This window comes from Gekko japonicus, unplaced genomic scaffold (genome assembly GCF_001447785.1).
Source record: "Gekko japonicus isolate JY-2015 unplaced genomic scaffold, Gekko_japonicus_V1.1 scaffold882, whole genome shotgun sequence".
Lineage (NCBI taxonomy): Eukaryota > Metazoa > Chordata > Lepidosauria > Squamata > Gekkonidae > Gekko > Gekko japonicus.
Window position 1 is genome coordinate 695,689 of NW_015170301.1, and position 17,461 is coordinate 713,149.

The 17,461-nt window shown below is 51.2% G+C and overlaps 1 protein-coding gene across 1 annotated transcript in view; it reads right to left on the reverse strand.

Moving 5' to 3' along the window:
* Positions 1-700: 700 nt before the first annotated feature.
* The window catches only part of CD93 (CD93 molecule), a 19,761-nt gene continuing 3,000 nt past the window's right edge, over positions 701-17,461 (reverse strand). The window contains exons 2-3 of the mRNA XM_015417944.1: positions 15,026-15,032; positions 701-2,613 (exon numbers count right to left, since the gene is read on the reverse strand). Coding sequence (XP_015273430.1) covers positions 749-2,613; positions 15,026-15,032 — 1,872 coding nt within the window. The 3' untranslated portion in view covers positions 701-748. The remainder of the gene's footprint in view (positions 2,614-15,025; positions 15,033-17,461) is intronic.

Below are 17,461 nucleotides of genomic sequence, written 5' to 3' on the forward strand. Positions count from 1 at the left end.
CTTTCCCTGTCTTCAGTATGCTCTTTCCCAAACCTACTTTGCTATGAGTTTTTGGGTAAGAGGATAGTCCAAGTGCACTAGCATACCTTTCTAGACAGAAAAATGTGCCTTTTCCAAGGCCCTGCATAGATCAGTGCAATTTTCCTTCCACCAGCCAGTCACAGCCACTGTTTTCCCTGCAGCTTTTTGAGAGCCCTTAAAAACAATAAAGTTGCTATAGTGTTGTAATGCTATAGCACTATATCATGACAGCACTATAACAATTACTGATTCCAGAAAAAAAATGCCCTCTGGTGGCATAGCCAAGAAAAAGTGCAGGGAAAATGGCAACTGATGGAGGAAAACACAGAGAAAACTCCTTTTGGGGACACTCTATTACCAATCCAAATGCCTCTGCACTGAGAGCAGTAATGAATACAAAACTGAGAATCCTTGTTATGTAGATGCAGCCTCTCTTTTGTTCTGCAATAACTTCCCTTTCCTCCCCACCCCCTGCCTGCCTCTACAGCTAAAACCCTTCCCTCATCAATAGATTACATGCAATGTTCCCTCTAAGCTGTGGAGTCTTGTGAGCAAAAATTCTACTTTGTGAGCTGCTGGCATTAAAGTTGTGAGCGAGCCATTTGGCTACTGCATCAATTAGTTGGCTCTGGAGCCCTCCTTCCTGAGCGAAGGCAAAAATGTGTGAGCCAGAGGCTAAAAAAACTGTGAGCTAGCTCACACTAACTCAGCTTAGAGGGAATACTGATTACATGTACTCGTTGCTTCCTGCCCTGGCCTCCCGCTGATCTGGCACCCAAGAGTAATTGTCAGCCGCACTCTTCACTTCCTTTTTGGCTTTCTTGACCTTCGTTTTCCTGTAGCTGACCAAGATTAGAACACAAGCCAGCAGTACGACAAAAGCCGCGACACCACCAAAAATATAATACAGGAGTTGCTTGGAGCTGCCTGTGTTTGTTTGTGCGCTCTCGTCTCCGGCCTGGTCTTCAGCCTCTAGTGGCCTGCTGGGCACCTCTGGTTGAAAAGTGGTACCCTGTGAGACGGAGATCCTTTCTTGTTCTGCTTGGGTCGAAGAGTCAGGCAGCGGTGGCTCGGATCCAGGACGAATGTCCATTGGGTCCCCCAGTTCTCCTTGGACAGGTGGGGCGGAAGTGCTGGTGGTGGTAGCCAAGAGGCAGGAGATCCCGTTTGGGTCCAGTCTCCAACCCGGCCGGCAAAAGCACTGGTAGCTGCCTGGGAGGTTTTTGCACATGTGCTCGCAAGGCTCTTCCTGGCACTCATCCACGTCCAGACAAGAAGAGCTATTGATGCCCTCCAGCTGGTAGCCCGGCTTGCAGGAGCAGAGGAAGGAGCCCTGAGTGTTCGCACAAAGTTGGGCGCACGGCTTGACCCCGGCACATTCGTCAACGTCCTGACACGTCTGCCCATCTGCCTCGGCCAGTCTGTAGCCTGGGCGACAGAGACACGTGAAGCTGCCCAAAGTGTTAGCGCAGATCTGCTGGCAAGGGTTCAGAGGGGCAGCGCATTCGTCCACGTCCACACAGTTCCGGCCGTCGGCAGCCAACACGTAACCTGGAGGGCAGAGGCAGTCGAAGCCACCGGTGTGTGGCAGACACTGCCCCTGGCACGGATTGGAGCTGCAGTAGTCCACGGGGATGCAGGAAAGACGGTCCCCTCCGAGCTGGTACCCTGAGCGGCAGGTGCACCGGAAGAGGCCCCCGCCCAGCTCCAGGCACTGGTGCTCACAGCCCCCGTTGCTGTACTTGCACCCATGGCTGGGCGAAGCGCACAGCGGGCCCTGGCTGCTCCATTCAAAGGTGTTGCCGTTTGTGTTCGCTTGCATCTTACACACGAGGAAGGCATCGGGCACCTCTGCCCCCTGTGGTCCGCACGCCACTTCAGCCGTGGAGCCGAAGGGCACAGCTAGCAGGGAAGCGGTGACTACGCCGAAGGGGGTGGTGTACTTGACGGCCCCTGGCCCGGCCAGTGCCAGCGGGCGGCACATCCCCTGGAAGCTGAACTTGCACAAGTAGCCGGCCTCCCCCTGAGTGGACCGGCTGCAGTGGCCATCCACCCAGGCCAGGCCCCCGGCCGGGAAGGGAGGCCCCTGGAGGGTGACGCATCGCTGAGCCGTGCATGTTTCCCGGGGCTCCTGGGCCCAGTTCGAGTACTCGGCCTCTTGGTCTCCTGCCACCCAGGCGAAGCCCTTCAGCGGCCGATGCCCCTGGTAGCATTTGCCCTTCTCCCGATGGAGCCCGATCCACAGCCTTACCTCCGCCTCAGAGCCGGCTCCCCGCCCAGGCGTGCTCGACAGGAGCTGCCCGACCAGCTGCTCTTCCTCCGGGCTCTTCAGCGTCGCCAGGTTCCCCCCATTGTTTTGACACTTCTTCTGGGCCTCCGGCCAGCTGAGGCTCCCCCAGTGCATCGTGTAGCAAGAGAACTCAGAGCACAGGGTTTCCACCGCCTGCCCCGGCTGGACCACCAGGCCCAGCAGCAGCCCGGGCCAGACGGTCTGGAGGAGAATCGCCATCTTGACTGAGCGAAGGAGCAGCCAGCGGAGGGCTCTTCCCCTCGCCGGCTCCAGTGGCACTAAGGAGTCTTTGGAGAGAGATGCTGAGACAATGGAGGGCAGACTGTTTGCATCTCACATCCCTCCGGCTTTGCGGTTGGGTCCATATGTATCCTGTGTTGTTGTAGCTCTCTTATTTATCACCGGAGACTAGAGCTTCCTGAGCACACTGTTAGTATTGTTAAAGGCAGCTCTTGGTAGTCCGAGTTGGTTTTAAAGTCATAATTCGTGGGAAGGCTCCCGTTCTGCATTTTTGTGTTAAACTTAGCCCCTTTGCTTCATATGAGAAACTTGCCAGTGTGCTCCTTGCCTTGCCTTTTTTGTTAAGTAGTCAGACATTATGGAGCTCCTAAACAACCCAAATAGGGATTTCCAGCGGTTAAGCAGGCGATGCGATTTTTTGGAAAGGGAAGGGAGAGCGCATGATTTGGAGAGGTCATCACATAGTTTTGCCACTTCTTTTTTTCCCCCGGCTAGAAGGAAAACATAAAATGGCTTCTTCGCAAGATTAATCTCACATTCTGATGATCCTGAAATAGCCCCAGAAGCCCTTAAATAGAAACTGGGTCATGGGAATATCTAAACTCTAAAAGCTGCTGAGCCAAGTTTTCAAACCAATCGTGACCTGGTATAAAGTCCTCCTGATTCAGCTTAAGCCAATAGGCCTAAATTCCTGTTGAGTCGAACGGGTTTAGAGTTTCGCCCTAGAATAGCTGCACACAGTTTTCAAGGCACGATGGTGGCTTAGGAAAGCCACGCATGAATTAGCAAGGTCTGGCGAGTTTCTGACTTGTAGCGGCTGTATTTTAACTGATCTGTCTCCAAATGCAAACAGGAATTGTCAGCAATGGAATATCCTGCAAAAATTCATACATCTAATTCCAAATGGTGCCATAGAGAATAATGTAGTCTGTCAGAAGGGGGCCAGATTGCCTTCTATATAATAATAATAATAATAATAATAATAATAATAATAATAATAATAATAATTTCCATTTATTAATCGCTTTCCCCAGTGGGCTCAAAGCGATGTACAGTTACTCAAATACAGACAAGGGACTAACAATGTTTGTAGGGGATAGGGAAGACAACATATATATTCATTTTAACTGCACACGCCGATACTGCTCGGTATATTCCAAACTGTGCGTCCTGGGTCAGGGCAGACTCAGCCAAGACCAAGGGGACGAGGCAGAATCACTAACCGGAAGCGTGAGGCAAGAGTTCAGTCCAAGGGTCATACACAAAGGAAGCCAGCCGAGGGTCCAAGAAGCAGGGTTCAAGCAGGTTTGAGAGGCGTTGTCATTCAAGCAGGTCTGGGGTCAAGGCCAAAGGTTCAGGAACAGCAGCCAGAAACAGGTCAGGGTGGCGTGGAGGCACGTTTCCAGAGAGAGAACAGGTTGCTCCCAGTCCTTCTTTCTTTCAGCCCCGTCCTTTTATCAGCAGCTCACAGCTGGGTCTCGTTGCTTGCAGGAGCACTGTCCATTAACTCCAGTCGCCAAGGCAGCAAGGTGTGCGCTCTGCCTCCTCTCGAGGAGCTCCAAGCATGCCCGCCTCCCCCCGCGCAGGGCCAGGCCCAGGTTTTTTTGCACACTAGGCGAGGATACCTTCTGACGCCCCCCCCCCCGTGCGCCCCCCAATTTTCAAACATAAATGCATTTTCGGAAGATTGAACTACACAAAATCTGAAAGGTTGAGAGGTCGGTGGGGCTGAGAGAGCTCTTTCGAGGACTGCCCTTGAGAGAACAGCTCTGAGAGAACTTGTGGCTGAGCCAAGGCCACGCCAGCAGCTGCATGTGGAGGAGGAGTGGGGGAATCCAACCCGGGTCACCCAGATTAGAATCTGTGCTCCTAACCACTAATTCCTGGGGGTGGCCAGTGGCTCCTGCTCCTCCAAGAGGAGGACAGCTGTGCTTCTGAGTACACTGAAAGACCCAGCGGCGCGCAGCAGTCACCCACCTGGTCAAGAAAGTTGCAGGGCTTTTGGCGGGGGGGCTTTTGGTGGGGGGCCGGGTGCCAGTTTGGTGCCCCTAAGGGCCGGCGTGCTCTAGGCGAGCACTTAGTTCACCTAGTGAGCGAGCCAGCCCTGCTCCCTCATTCCCCTGGCTCCAGGGACTGAGGAGGCGAGGCAGCCTGTAAAGTTTCCCCACGATCTTGGCTTGTCTTTTCTGTGTTCACAGTGTTCGTGGGGCTGGAGTGCCTGCTGTCTTCATCAACTGGGGCACTAGGACCTGCCTCTGCCATCTCAGGGTCCTTAGCACCATTAGCTGGCTGGGGGCTGTTGTCAGCATCAGCTGAGTGCTCTTCACTTAAAGCAGACTGGCCCACGACACCGTGCCACAAAGAGTATAGCCGGCGATATGGCCCTCTTCTGACAGACTGTGTAGTCCAGCGTCTGTCTGTGGGGCTGGGCCAGCCTTCCCGTGGTGCCTGACTCAGCCACAGCAAAAGGCAGTAGGGCCCAGTGAGAAAAACAACAGGGAGGCCTGGGGAGTTGGGGGGGGGAGCTTCAAGGCTCTGCCCCCTTCCCCCCCCTTCTAACCCTCTCCTGGGAAAAGTAGGGTTGCTTAGCTGTGCCACGAAGATCCCGGCCACCCACTTTCCCCACCCTGAATGATGACTCCGTCGAAGATGCAACAAGAAAGACTCCTCAAAAGTTCTAGATATACCATTATTAATGATCTCCATTAAGAGCAAAAGCCGCACAGTGCAAAATAGGGTTGCCAAATTTAGATCGTCCGGGAGTGGGGGGCTCCCGGACGATCCCGGGCACGTGCGTGCCACCCGGAAGTGACGTCGCACGCTGGGGGCGGGGCCACGCGATTTGAGGGGGAAACTCTTTGTTTTCCCCTCAAATCGCGTGGCCCCGCCCCCAGCGTGCGACGTCACTTCCGGGTGACGTGCACGCGGGGGTGGGGTTTCCCCCGGGCCCCGATTCCGGCGCGCCGGTAATCGGAGGTCCGAAGCGGGGGAATCCCCGCCCCCCTGGCTGCATTTGGCAGCCCTAGCTGCAAAACGATAGGTCTTAAAATAAAAGCAAAACCGAGAACTCATTGCCATACAACTAATAGCCGCAAAACCTGTATTAGCTCAGAAATGGACGTCAAATGAGATCCCTGCAATTAAGCGATGGTTTTTAAAGGTATGGGACATTGTAGTGAGGGACAAAATCTCAGATCAGTTGGTAATTGCAGACAATTCTACCAATCAGTCATGTTTTACAGATAAATGGTACTGTTCCTTTGATTACATTTCAAGTAACGCAACAAGTGAGAATGTGCTACCTAAGAAGTATTTGCATTTTTCATTATATTAACATCCTGAATGCGAAAAGCTCCCCCTTTCAGCTTCTTTTGATGTCATTGTTAACTTGCTGGTTTATAATGCTAAATTATTAACTTACTGTTTACAAATTTGTATGTATTTTTCTAAGATGTAATACTATATATATATATACACACACACACACACATATATACATACATATATACACACACACATATATATATGTAAAGGTAAAGGTTCCCTTGATCGAAAGCCAGTCAAATCCGACTCTAGGGTTGCGATGCTCATCTCCGTTTCAAAGCCAAAGAGCCAGCGCTGTCCAAACACGTTTCCGTGGTCATGTGGCTGGCATGACTAAACACCAAGGTGCACGGAACGCTGTTCCCTTCCCACCGAAGCGGTACCTATTTATCTACTTGCAATTTCTTGCTTTCGAACTGCTAGGTTGGCAGGAGCTGGAACTAGAGACTGGAGCTCACTCCATCTTGCGGCACACTCGGGTCTCGAACTGCTGAACTACCGACCTACCACAGCCTGCAGTTCAGCATCTTAACCACTTGAGCCACCGCAGCTCCTAAGAGACGAACAAAAGTTTCAGGGTAGGAGCTTTCAAGAGTCGAAGGTGGCTTCTCACCTGACAGAGGGAGCTCTGACTCTCGAAAGCCTACACCCCGAAAATCTTGTTGGTTTCTCAGGGGTTCCTGGACTCGAAGCCTATATATATATGACTGTGTTACTATTGATCCTCCATTATTCCCCGCCACTCCTGGCCCCCCACAGTCTTAGGACTCGGCCAGCGCCTGGAGACACTCGGCACCAAATCCTCTTTTCGGCTTTCTGCTTTTAGCACCCTTGTGATCCCCCCAGATATCAAATCCCACTGGGTCACAGCCTACAGCTGTAGTTCCTCCCAGCTGGTTGCTACCCTAGTCTGTCGATCCACCATCTGTTGTAGCATTGCCAATAACCAGGTTGGGAAAGTCCTAGAGATCTGGGGGTGGGGACCTCAGTGGGGGGCAATGCCACGGACTCCACCCTCCAGAGCAGCCATTTTCTCCAAAGGAACTGATCTCTGTAGTCAGGAGAACAGTTGTAGTTCTGGGAGATCTCCAGGCATGACCTGAACATAAGAACATAAGAGACGCCAATGTTGGATCAGGCCAAAGGCCCATCCAGTCCAACACTCTGTGTCACACAGTGGCCAGAAATACCAGGGGCCATCAGGAGGTCCACCAGTGGGGCCAGGACACTAGAAGCCCTCCCACTGTTGCCCCCCCAAGCACCAAGAAGACAGAGCATCCCTTGCCCCAGAGTCCCTATCTATACCTTGTGGCTAATAGCCACTGATGGACCTCTGCTCCATATAACATAAGAACATAAGAGACGCCAATGTTGGATCAGGCCAAAGGCCCATCCAGTCCAACACTCTGTGTCACACAGTGGCCAGAAATACCAGGGGCCATCAGGAGGTCCACCAGTGGGGCCAGGACACTAGAAGCCCTCCCACTGTTGACCCCCCCAAGCACCAAGAAGACAGAGCATCACTTGCCCCAGAGCCCCTATCTATACCTTGTGGCTAATAGCCACTGATGGACCTCTGCTCCACATGTTTACCTAGTTCCCTCTTATAAGAACATAAGAGACGCCAATGTTGGATCAGGCCAAAGGCCCATCCAGTCCAACACTCTGTGTCACATAGTGGCCAGAAATACCAGGGGCCCTCAGGAGGTCCACCAGTGGGGCCAGGACATTAGAAGCCCTCCCACTGTTGCCCCCCCCAAGCACCAAGAAGACAGAGCATCCCTTGCCCCAGAGTCCCTATCTATACCTTGTGGCTAATAGCCACTGATGGACCCCTGCTCCATATAACATAAGAACATAAGAGACGCCAATGTTGGATCAGGCCAAAGGCCCATCCAGTCCAACACTCTGTGTCACAAAGTGGCCAGAAATACCAGTGCCATCAGGAGGTCCACCAGTGGGGCCAGGACATTTGAAGCCCTCCCACTGTTGACCCCCCCCCCCCAAGCACCAAGAAGACAGAGCATCACTTGCCCCAGAGCCCCTATCTATACCTTGTGGCTAACAGCCACTGATGGGCCTCTGCTCCAGATGCTTATCTAATTCCCTTTTGAAGCCGTCCATGCTTGTAGCCACCACCACTTCCTGTGGCAGTGAATTCCAAGTGTTAATCACTCTTTGGGTGAAGAAGTACTTCCTTTTATCCGTTCTAACCCGACCGCTCAGCAATTTCATGGAGTGCCCACGAGTTCTTGTATTGTGAGAAAGGGAGAAAAGTACCTCTTTCTCTACCTGCTCTATCCCACGCATAAGTTTATAAACCTCTATCATGACCTGGAGGTTGGCAACCCTAATCTACCCTGACACCGGGAATCCTGACCGAAGATGGAGGGAGGAGGGGGGGGCTGAGGAAAAAAGAACAGACGGGAGCAGCGCTCCCTCTAAGCTCTGGCGTCTTGTGAGCAAAAACTCTACTTTGTGAGCTGCTGGCATTAAAGGGGTGAATGAGCGATTTGGCCGCTGCATAAACCAGTTTGCTCTGGAGTCCTCCCTTCCTGAGCTGAGACAAAAATCTGTGAGCCGGAGGCTACAGAACTGTGAGCTAGCTCACACTCACTCAGCTTAGAGGGAACACTGGACGGGAGAAGTCATCATTGCTCCCAGTCTTTTGTGTTACTCATCTTCTGAGGAAAAGGAGGGGGTGAGGAGGGGGGTGCCAATTGGATTTCAGATGTTCTGGAGCGCCCTTGACTCTGAGGAGCCCCCCAGCTGCTTGCCAGCAACATGGTCCAGGCAGTCCTGGCTATGACAGAGAACAGAGCCTTCCAAAAACCTCTAAACGCACACACCCTCCTGCTGGTATCCTTTGCTCACACATCATGTTTACAACAACTGGAAAAGAATACTCTCTCTCATGGCCAAGGCTCTTAAATCAGCGGGGGGTGGGGGGATTTTTGCTTCATTCTACATTTGGCCAAAAGGGGCTCTACTTTAATTATGTGCAAACATTTGTCTGTACACGTGCCAAGTTATCGAGTCTGGAAAATGTGCAGTCAAGAAGAGAGCAGACTCTGCTTCTGCAAAATGAAAAAACTGTATTTCCAGTCCCCAGTTCCAAAGTACTGGTAGAGCAACGACTGTGACCGTGAGGAGGGGCAGGTTAAATGGCGGAGAAAGCCAGGAAAATGAGCCCCTGCAGTGCTGCCAAACGGTGTTACCGTGGCAACATGGAATGCTCAGAGACATTCTGGCACCCCCATGTTACCAGAAGTGTGGTCATCCAGCCACACCCACCTTTTGCTTGTTATTCTGTTTACCTTGTTTGTTGTCAAAACCCAGGGCCTTTTTTGTAGCAGGCACTCCTTTGCATGTTAGGCCACACACCCCTAATGTAGCCAATCCTAATGAGTTCCTGCTGTTGGGTGTGGCCTATTATGCTAATGACTTCCTGCTGGGCGTGGCCAACTTGGGAGCCAGCCGGAACTCCGTTCCTGTGCGTTCCTGCCCAAAAATAGCCCTGGATCTTTGTAATCCGGACATTGGTTGCAATTCTGAGAGATTTCCAGGCCTCACCTGGAGGCTGGCAACCCGGACTGATTGCTAATCCTCATAACATGCAATATGAGCCGTTCATGTTCTGGAGCTTTTGATTTGTCTCTTTCTGGTCCATCCAACACTTTTTACAGTTCCCCCCGTTTCCAGGAACTGAAACCCAAAGAAAAAATTCCCTGTAACAGTTTATCTATGGGGCCGTGGTGGCTCAGAGGTTAAGATGCTGAGCTGCAGACTGGAAGATTCGTAGCTTGGCAGTTCAAGACCTGAGTGCCACGTGACAGAGTGAGCTCCCGTCTCTGGCCCCAGCTCCTGCCAAACTAGCAGTTCGAAAGCAAGAAATTGCAAGTAGATAAATAGGTACCGCTTTGGTGGGAAGGTAACAGCATTCCGTGCGCCTTGGTGTTTAGTCACGCCGGCCACATGACCATGGAGACGTCTTTGGACAACACTGGCTCTTTGGCTCGGAAACGGAGATGAGCACCGCCCCCTAGAGTCGGATTTGACTAGCTCTTGAGCAAGGGAAACCTTTACCTTTAGCAGTTTATCTGTGTCTGTTTTTTTACCTTTACCCTGGCAAACTGTTCCAAGTGTTCAAGTGACTCCCACAGCCTTCCTGTTAAGGAAGACGTTAATCAGATTCACCAGTTGGTTTGGATAACTTTTCAAAGAGACATCCAGATGCAGAAGAAACATTTTTACACCAATTCATTTCAGTAAAGGAGGTGCCTGAGAGCTTTGGGGTACATTTCATTGAAAGCAAAACAAAATGCCTGCTGAAATATCCTGTGCCGTTTTCTGGAGGGAGGTTTCTGTCCTAAGTAGCTTATCTATAGCAGTCATGAGGCCACTTCACAATCACAGGAAATGCTCACCATGGATATTGTGTTTGTAATGAGTCTGCGATCTGCGGTATTACAAGCGCTGCAAACAGCTGGAAATATTTTGGTGTGTTCAGTTTTTTAAATCAAACCACAGACAGGCAACTTGTCAAGCTGCATTTAGAATCATAGAGTTGGAAGACACCTCCAAGGACATCTAGTCCAACCCCTTGCACAATGCAGGAAATTCACAAATATCTCCCCCTGATCCTCCTGCTGCACGCCCAGAAGATGGTGAAAAAACCTCCAGGATCCCTGGCCAAACTGGCCTGGAGAAAATTCCTTCCTGACCCCAAAGTGGCGATCAGCATTTCCCTGGGCGGGTAAGAAAGGGCCACGAGAACTAAGCACTGAGGCAGCCCTTGCTGCCCTCCCTCTCAGGATCTGCCCAAGTTCACAGAATCACCTAGCCTCTGTTTGAAAACCTCCAGAGAAGGAGAGCCCACCACCTCCCGAGGAAGCCTCTTCCACCGAGGAACCACTCTGTCAGGAAGTTCTTCCTTATGTTTAGCTGAAAATTCTTCTAATTTAATTTAATTTAAACCCATTGGTTCTGGTCCAACCTTCTGGGACAACAGAAAACAACTCCGCACCATCCTCTCTATGACAGCCCTTCTGTTAAGTACGAGACCCAACACAGCTAGTGAACAGTGAATCAGCTTTACTTAACGAAGTCAGAAGAAATCAGAACGAGACAAAAACATAGCGCAACAGGCTCTCTTTTAAACAGTCCGGGCTCGGGTAGCCACGCCCACAAGTCAGATATTAACCAATCACGATTTACAGATAAGGTCCAATCAGAGTGCTTCCCTTTAGAACATTGTGCAGCTCTGATGGGTCTATTTACAATCCTGTCTCAGAACTCAAGCTCCATACAGATCTTAATACACAACACCTTCAAGTACTTGAAGATGGTGATCATACCATGGGTAGGCTCACAAGGGTGATGCCTCTCCTGAACCTGCCCTGCTCCCTCACCACTGGGCCCCTTCAGCTCAGCCAGCGGCACCTGCCACCATAGAGCGAGGTGGGAAAGTGGTGTGGAAGGGGAAGTCTTCTGCAGGCCCACCCAGGGCAGCTTCAGGTGAGCTGCTAAGAGAGGTGAGGGGCAGAGGAGCAACTGCAGGTGAGCTGTACAACAAATTCAGAGTCCCGTGGGGGCACCTTTAAGACCAGCTAGGGTTTATTCAAGGTATGAGCTTTCATGTGCAAGACACACTTTATCAAGTAGGTCAGAGTGGCGGGCAAGGTTCACACTTATAGCCGGAGAATGAACAGCAAATTAACATGCAACATGATGATGACCGATGGGGTAATTTCGTAGAAAAAGAGGTGCAGGAGCTCATTAGCATAACTTATTTGCATATGCCACACCCCCTGGCATCACCAGAAGTGTGTCAGAAGGAAACACCCACCACTCAGGCTCCACTGGACTGTTTTGGATTGCTAGCTATGGGGGGGGGGGATGTGCAGACCTGCCCTGGCAGAGGAGGGAGAGCTTGTACCTGAATAAAACTTGGTCTTAAAGGTGCCACTGGACTCTCTTGGACTGGGGGGCCAGCGGGGGGCTCTGCAACTTACCTGGCTGCTTCTTGCTCTGACTGAGGGCTGCTGGGAGCAGGGGGTGGGGCTTGTTGCATGTGCCCGCCCCCTGGACTCTTTACTGCCGGAGCCCCGCTCCTGTGCGCTCCTGCAGGAAATGACCCCTGGTTTAGAACCTATGAGATATTGAGTGGAAGTTCCTGTGCTAGAAAGGGATGTCTACCTCTCCCTCCAAAAAATGCTGTTATGTCAGCAGGCATCCTCATATCCCTTGCAGACATTCAGAGTTCTAATATACTATTCTGAAAAAGAAATACACTAAAATAGATTAAAATACAGAGGATTTATAGTCCTTCTTCTTGAGAATACATATGTGAGGACTGAATGAGTTAGCACATGTAATGGGATAAAAATGGGATAAAAATCCAATATCCCTGTTGAGTCCTAGGGAGGTTTTTGTACTGAGTGTTGTAATAACTTGTAATTCAGCCATTTCCCTTCCCATTCTGTTTCACCAGCAGGTGAGCTGGTGAGGGTGGGGGAAGAAGGGGAGTGAAGGTCAGCTGGCCCACCTGGAGTTTCTCCAGCTGAGCCGCCGAGAGTGGGGGTCTGGGGAGAAGCCTTAGTGGGCCCGCTCAGAGCAGCTCCAGGTGAACCACTAAGAGCAGCGGGGGTGGGGGGAAGGGGAGGGAAGCTTGGCTGGCCCCCACCAGCTCGCCTGCAGTTGCCCTGGGTGAGCTGGCAAGGAAGGGGAGGGGAGGTCGGCTGGCCCTCCCGGAGCAACTCCAGACAAGCTGGCGAGGGAAAGGAGACGAGGGGAGGCAGATCACTTGGCTCATCCAGAGCTGCTCTGGGCAAGCCAGCAAGGGAAGGGGAGGGAGGGGATGGGTGCGTGGGCTGGCTGCTTAGGGTGAGCCAACTGACCTCCCCTACCCTCCATCACCGGCTCACCTGGAATTGCTCCAGGTGGGTCTGCTGAGTTCCCCCCCCCCCGGACTCAGCAGCTCACCCAGAGCTGGGCAAGCCTGTGAGGGAGGGGGAGAAAGGTCGGCTGACCTGCCCAGAACAACTTCTAGCATGCTGCTGAGAGCAGTAGAGGAGGAGGAGGAGGAGGAGATTGGAATTATACCCTGCCCTTCCCTCTGAGCCTCAGAGCAGCTTGCAAACTCCTTTCCCTTCCCCTCCCCACAACAGACACCCTGTGAGGTAGGCGGGGCTGAGAGAGCTCTTTCCAGAACTGTCCTTGAGAGAACAGCTCTGACAGAACTATGGCTTTCCTAAGGTAATCCATCAGCTACAAGTGGAGGAGTGAGGGATCAAACCTGGTTCTCCCAGATTAGAGTCCGCGCACTTAACCACTACACCAAACTGGCTCTCAAACTGGAGGGGGTGCTTGGCACCCTTAACAAAAAAAATGCCCCCCCATCTCTAGCTACAGGCCTGACCAGGGGTCATTTCCTGCGGGAGCGCACAGGAGCCGAGCTCCGGAAGTAAGGAGCCCAGGGGGTGGGCACATGCAACAAGCCCCGCCCCCTGCTCCCAGCAGCCCTCAGTTGGGCCATGAGGAGCAAGAAGCTGCCAGGTAAGTTGCAGAGCCGCCACCCCCAGCCCGCCTTCAGGTACAAGCTCTTCCTCCTCTGTGAAGGCAGATCTGCGCATCCCCCCCTATAGCTAGCAATCCAAAACAGTCCAGTGGCACCTCTAAGACCAAGTTTTATTCAGGTACAAGCTCTCCCTCCTCTGTGAGGACAGATCTGCACGTCCCCCCCCCCAATAGCTAGCAATCCAAAACAGTCCAGTGGAGCCTGAGTGGTGGGTGTTGCCTTCTGACACACTTCCGGTGATGTCAGGGGGTGTGGTATATGCAAATGTTATGCCAATAAGTTATACTAATGAGTTCCTGCACTTCTTTTTCTACCTAGCTCGAGTGTTTGCCGAAGAAAAAGCCAATGAGCTTCCCCCCCACCGCAACTCAGACTATGTGATTGAGTTGTTGCCAGGGCACAAAATGCCCAAGGGGAAGCTCTATGCTATGAGTCCCTGGGAGAAAGTGGAGTTGCGGAAATTTATTGATAAAAAAACTGGCCAGAGGCTTCATCCGGCCCGCCTCTTCCCCGTTTGCGGCCCCTGTTCTCTTCCAAAAAAAGAAAGATGGGGGTTTGCGGCTTTGCATCGACTGCCGGGGGTTGAATGCCATCTCCTCCACAAATCCTTACCCCATGCTGTTAATCAAAGATCTCTTGCCCGAAGTAGCTAAGGGAAAGATCTTTTCCAAGCTTGATTTACGGGACGCTTATTTTCGTGTGCGCATACGGGAGGGGGACGAATTCAAGACTGCATTCAATACCCCTTTCGGCCAGTTTGAATACCTGGTGATGCCATTTGGTCTCCAGGGGGTTCCGGGAGTCTTTATGAATTTGATAAATGAAGTGTTGCATAAGCACCTGTTTAAGGGGGTACTGGTCTAGTTAGATGACATCTTGCTGTACTCCCCCGACAAATCCTCTCATGTGCAGTTGGTGAGGGAGGTGCTCAAAACGTTGCACAAGCACAAACTGTTTGCCAAACTGTCAAAATGCAAGTTCCATCAGACAGAAATTGACTTTCTGGGTTATCACATCTCACCCCGCGGCATAGAAATGGACCGGGGAAAGGTAAAGGACGTTTTGGGGTGGGAGGCCCCTAAAGCTCACCAACAACTTCAAAGCTTCCTAGGGTTTGCCAATTTCATAGTAATTTTCTGCCGAACTTTGATCAAGTGAGCTTGCCCCTTACTGACTTATTGAAAACAAGAGGGAAGGGACCAGAGGCTGCTAAGCCGGGAGCTAAGCTGCTTTGGACCCCTGAGTGCCAAGATGCTTTCTATAAATTAAAAGCTCTTTTCACCACCGAACCTGTGTTGGCGCACCCAGACGAAACAAAGAAATTTGTGGTATAAACTGACGCTTCTGATGTGGCTATGGGTGGTGCAATCCTGCAAGAGGGGGCAGACGGCGAACTCCATCCCCTAGCATATGTGTCTTGCAAATTCACTGACACCGAACGTAATTGGTCAGTCTGGGACAAAGAGGCAGGGGCCAACCTTCTCGGTTGTACTGACTGCAAGAACAAAGGGCTAATATCTAAAACATATACAATCCTATCTGAGCTTAGCACTAGCTGTCAGACTACTTACCAGCAAGCTTGGGAAAAGGATTTACATGTTAGGCTTCAAAAGGATCAGTGGTTGTGGGTATGGCGCACCACAAGCCGTATTTCGAAGTCCCTTATGATTCAAGCCTCGGCATATAAACTAATGTTTAGATGGTATCTTACACCAGTTAGACTTGCGCATATGTCTTCTAATGTACGTCCGCTATGTTGGAAGAAGTGCGGTATTAAGGGGTCTTTTATTCATTTATGGTGGGACTGTGTTCATATTCAGGAATTTTGGAAACAAGTTCTACAACTCATAAACTACTTTACAGGAGTAACTGTTCCTATGGATCCAGTTATTATTTTATTAAATCTATGGGAAGAGGATCAGATTCCCAGAGATTGCAAATATCTAATCATAACCCTTCTGACTGCAGCTAAAGCAACAATTGCTCAGCATTGGAAAAATGAGAACCCTCCAACAACTGACCAATGGATAAGGAAAGTATGGGATTATTTTACCCTAGAAAAATTTTCAGTTTTTTCTGATAGGAAAGTTATGACAAGGTTAATTCTTAACCCTTTAGATAAATGGTTTCCTTTCTTGGAGAAGGTAGAGGCAGAGAAAATGATTTGTGAAAAATGGGCTATATATAATATTAGTGCATTGTTAATGTAAGGTTGTATGCAGGTTCAATGCTTGGCATTTTGAGCTAAGGCAGCAGACAACAGGGAGGGACATTTTTCTGCCTCAGACTTTGGGAAACTGTTGTCAGAGTAAACTATGCTGAGCTCAGCGGCCCAAAGGTCTGACTCAGTAGAAGACAGGTTTGGATTTTCATCTTGAATTCAGATTGGTGAATTTCACCTTTTCCCCCTTCAGCGCTCTCTCTCTCTCTCGCTCTCTCTCTCTCTCTCTCCCCCTCTCTCATTTGCATTTATATCCTGCCCATCCCACAGGCGTGCTCAGGGCAGGTCACATCATTGAAATAAATACAATTTCAGTTTAAAACATTAAACATTAAAACACAATAAAACATTATAACAATTAAAACAATGGGTACAGCTTGGAAGAGCATAAGTTGGCTATAAAGTTCTGGCCTGATGGTGCAGTGAGTTAAAGGCCAGTTGTCGGTGGTCAGTAAATAGACAGGTGACAGCAACCTCAGGGAGGCCATAGATGGGCGCCCGCTGCCTCAACCAAAAGCCTGGTGGAACAGCTCTGTCTTGCAGGCCCTGCAGAATTGAAGAAGATCCCGCAGGGCCCTGGTCTCAAAAGGGAGCATGTTCCACCAGGCTGGGGCCAGGACACAAAAAGCCCTGGCCCTGGTTGAGGCAAGACGGGTGTCCCTCGGGCCAGGAACCACCATGAGGTGTCGATCTTTTGAGCGTAACGCTCTTCGAGGCGTATGTGGGATATGTTGGCCCCGGGCCGTATAAGGCTTTGAAGGTCAAAACCAGCACCTTGAAGCGCATCTGATACTCAACTGGCAACCAATGCAGTTGGCAGAGCACGGGCCTAATGTGAGCCCGCACAGGCGTTGACGTCAGCAGGTGCGCCGCCGCATTCTGCACCAGTTGCAATTTCCGGATCAGCTTCAAGGGTAAGCCTGCGTAGAGCGAGTTGCAGTAATCAAGTCTGGAAGTGACCACCGCATGGGTCACCGTCACTAGGTCATGGGGGGGAGGGGGAAGATAGGTCTTCAGTAGCCTGATCTGCCTAAGATGGAAAAATGCAGATCTGGCAACTGCAGCAACCTGGGCCTCCATGGAAAGGGAGGCATCCAGTGTCACTCCCAGACCCCTCACTGTCTGGGCCAGCACCAAAGGTGCCCCTTCCAGTGTGGGAAGCCTGGTGCCCCCATCTAACCCCCCTCAACCCAGGTACAGGACCTCCATCTTCGATGGATTTAACTTCATCCGACTCTGCCTCAACCATCCAGCCACAGCATCCAATTCCTCAGCCAAGTTCGTAGGACCGGAAGACGGATTGGCATCCATTAACAGGGAGAGCTGGGTGTCATCAGCATACTGATGACAACCCAGCCCATAACTAACTGGGCAAGGGGGTGCATATAGATGTTAAATAACATTGGTGAGAGGATCGCCCCCTGCAGCACTCCACATTCTAGTGGGTATCACGGGGAGACTCTCTCGCCGAGTGCCACCCTCTGTCCCCAATCATGGAGAAAGGAGGAAAACCATTTCAAGGCCGTCCCCTGAACTCCTACATCGGCAAGGTGGTGGGTCAATAGATCATAATCGACCGTATCGAATGCTGCCATTAGACCTAATAGTAACAGCAGTGCCGATCCACCCTGGTCCAGATGTATATGGAGGTCATCTGTAAGGGTGACCAGAGCCATCTCTATCCCATGACCAGGGCGGAAGCCATACTGGAAGGAATCAAGGATAGAAGCATCATCCAGGAAGGCATGGAGGTGTTCAGCCACCACTCTCTCAACCACCTTACCCA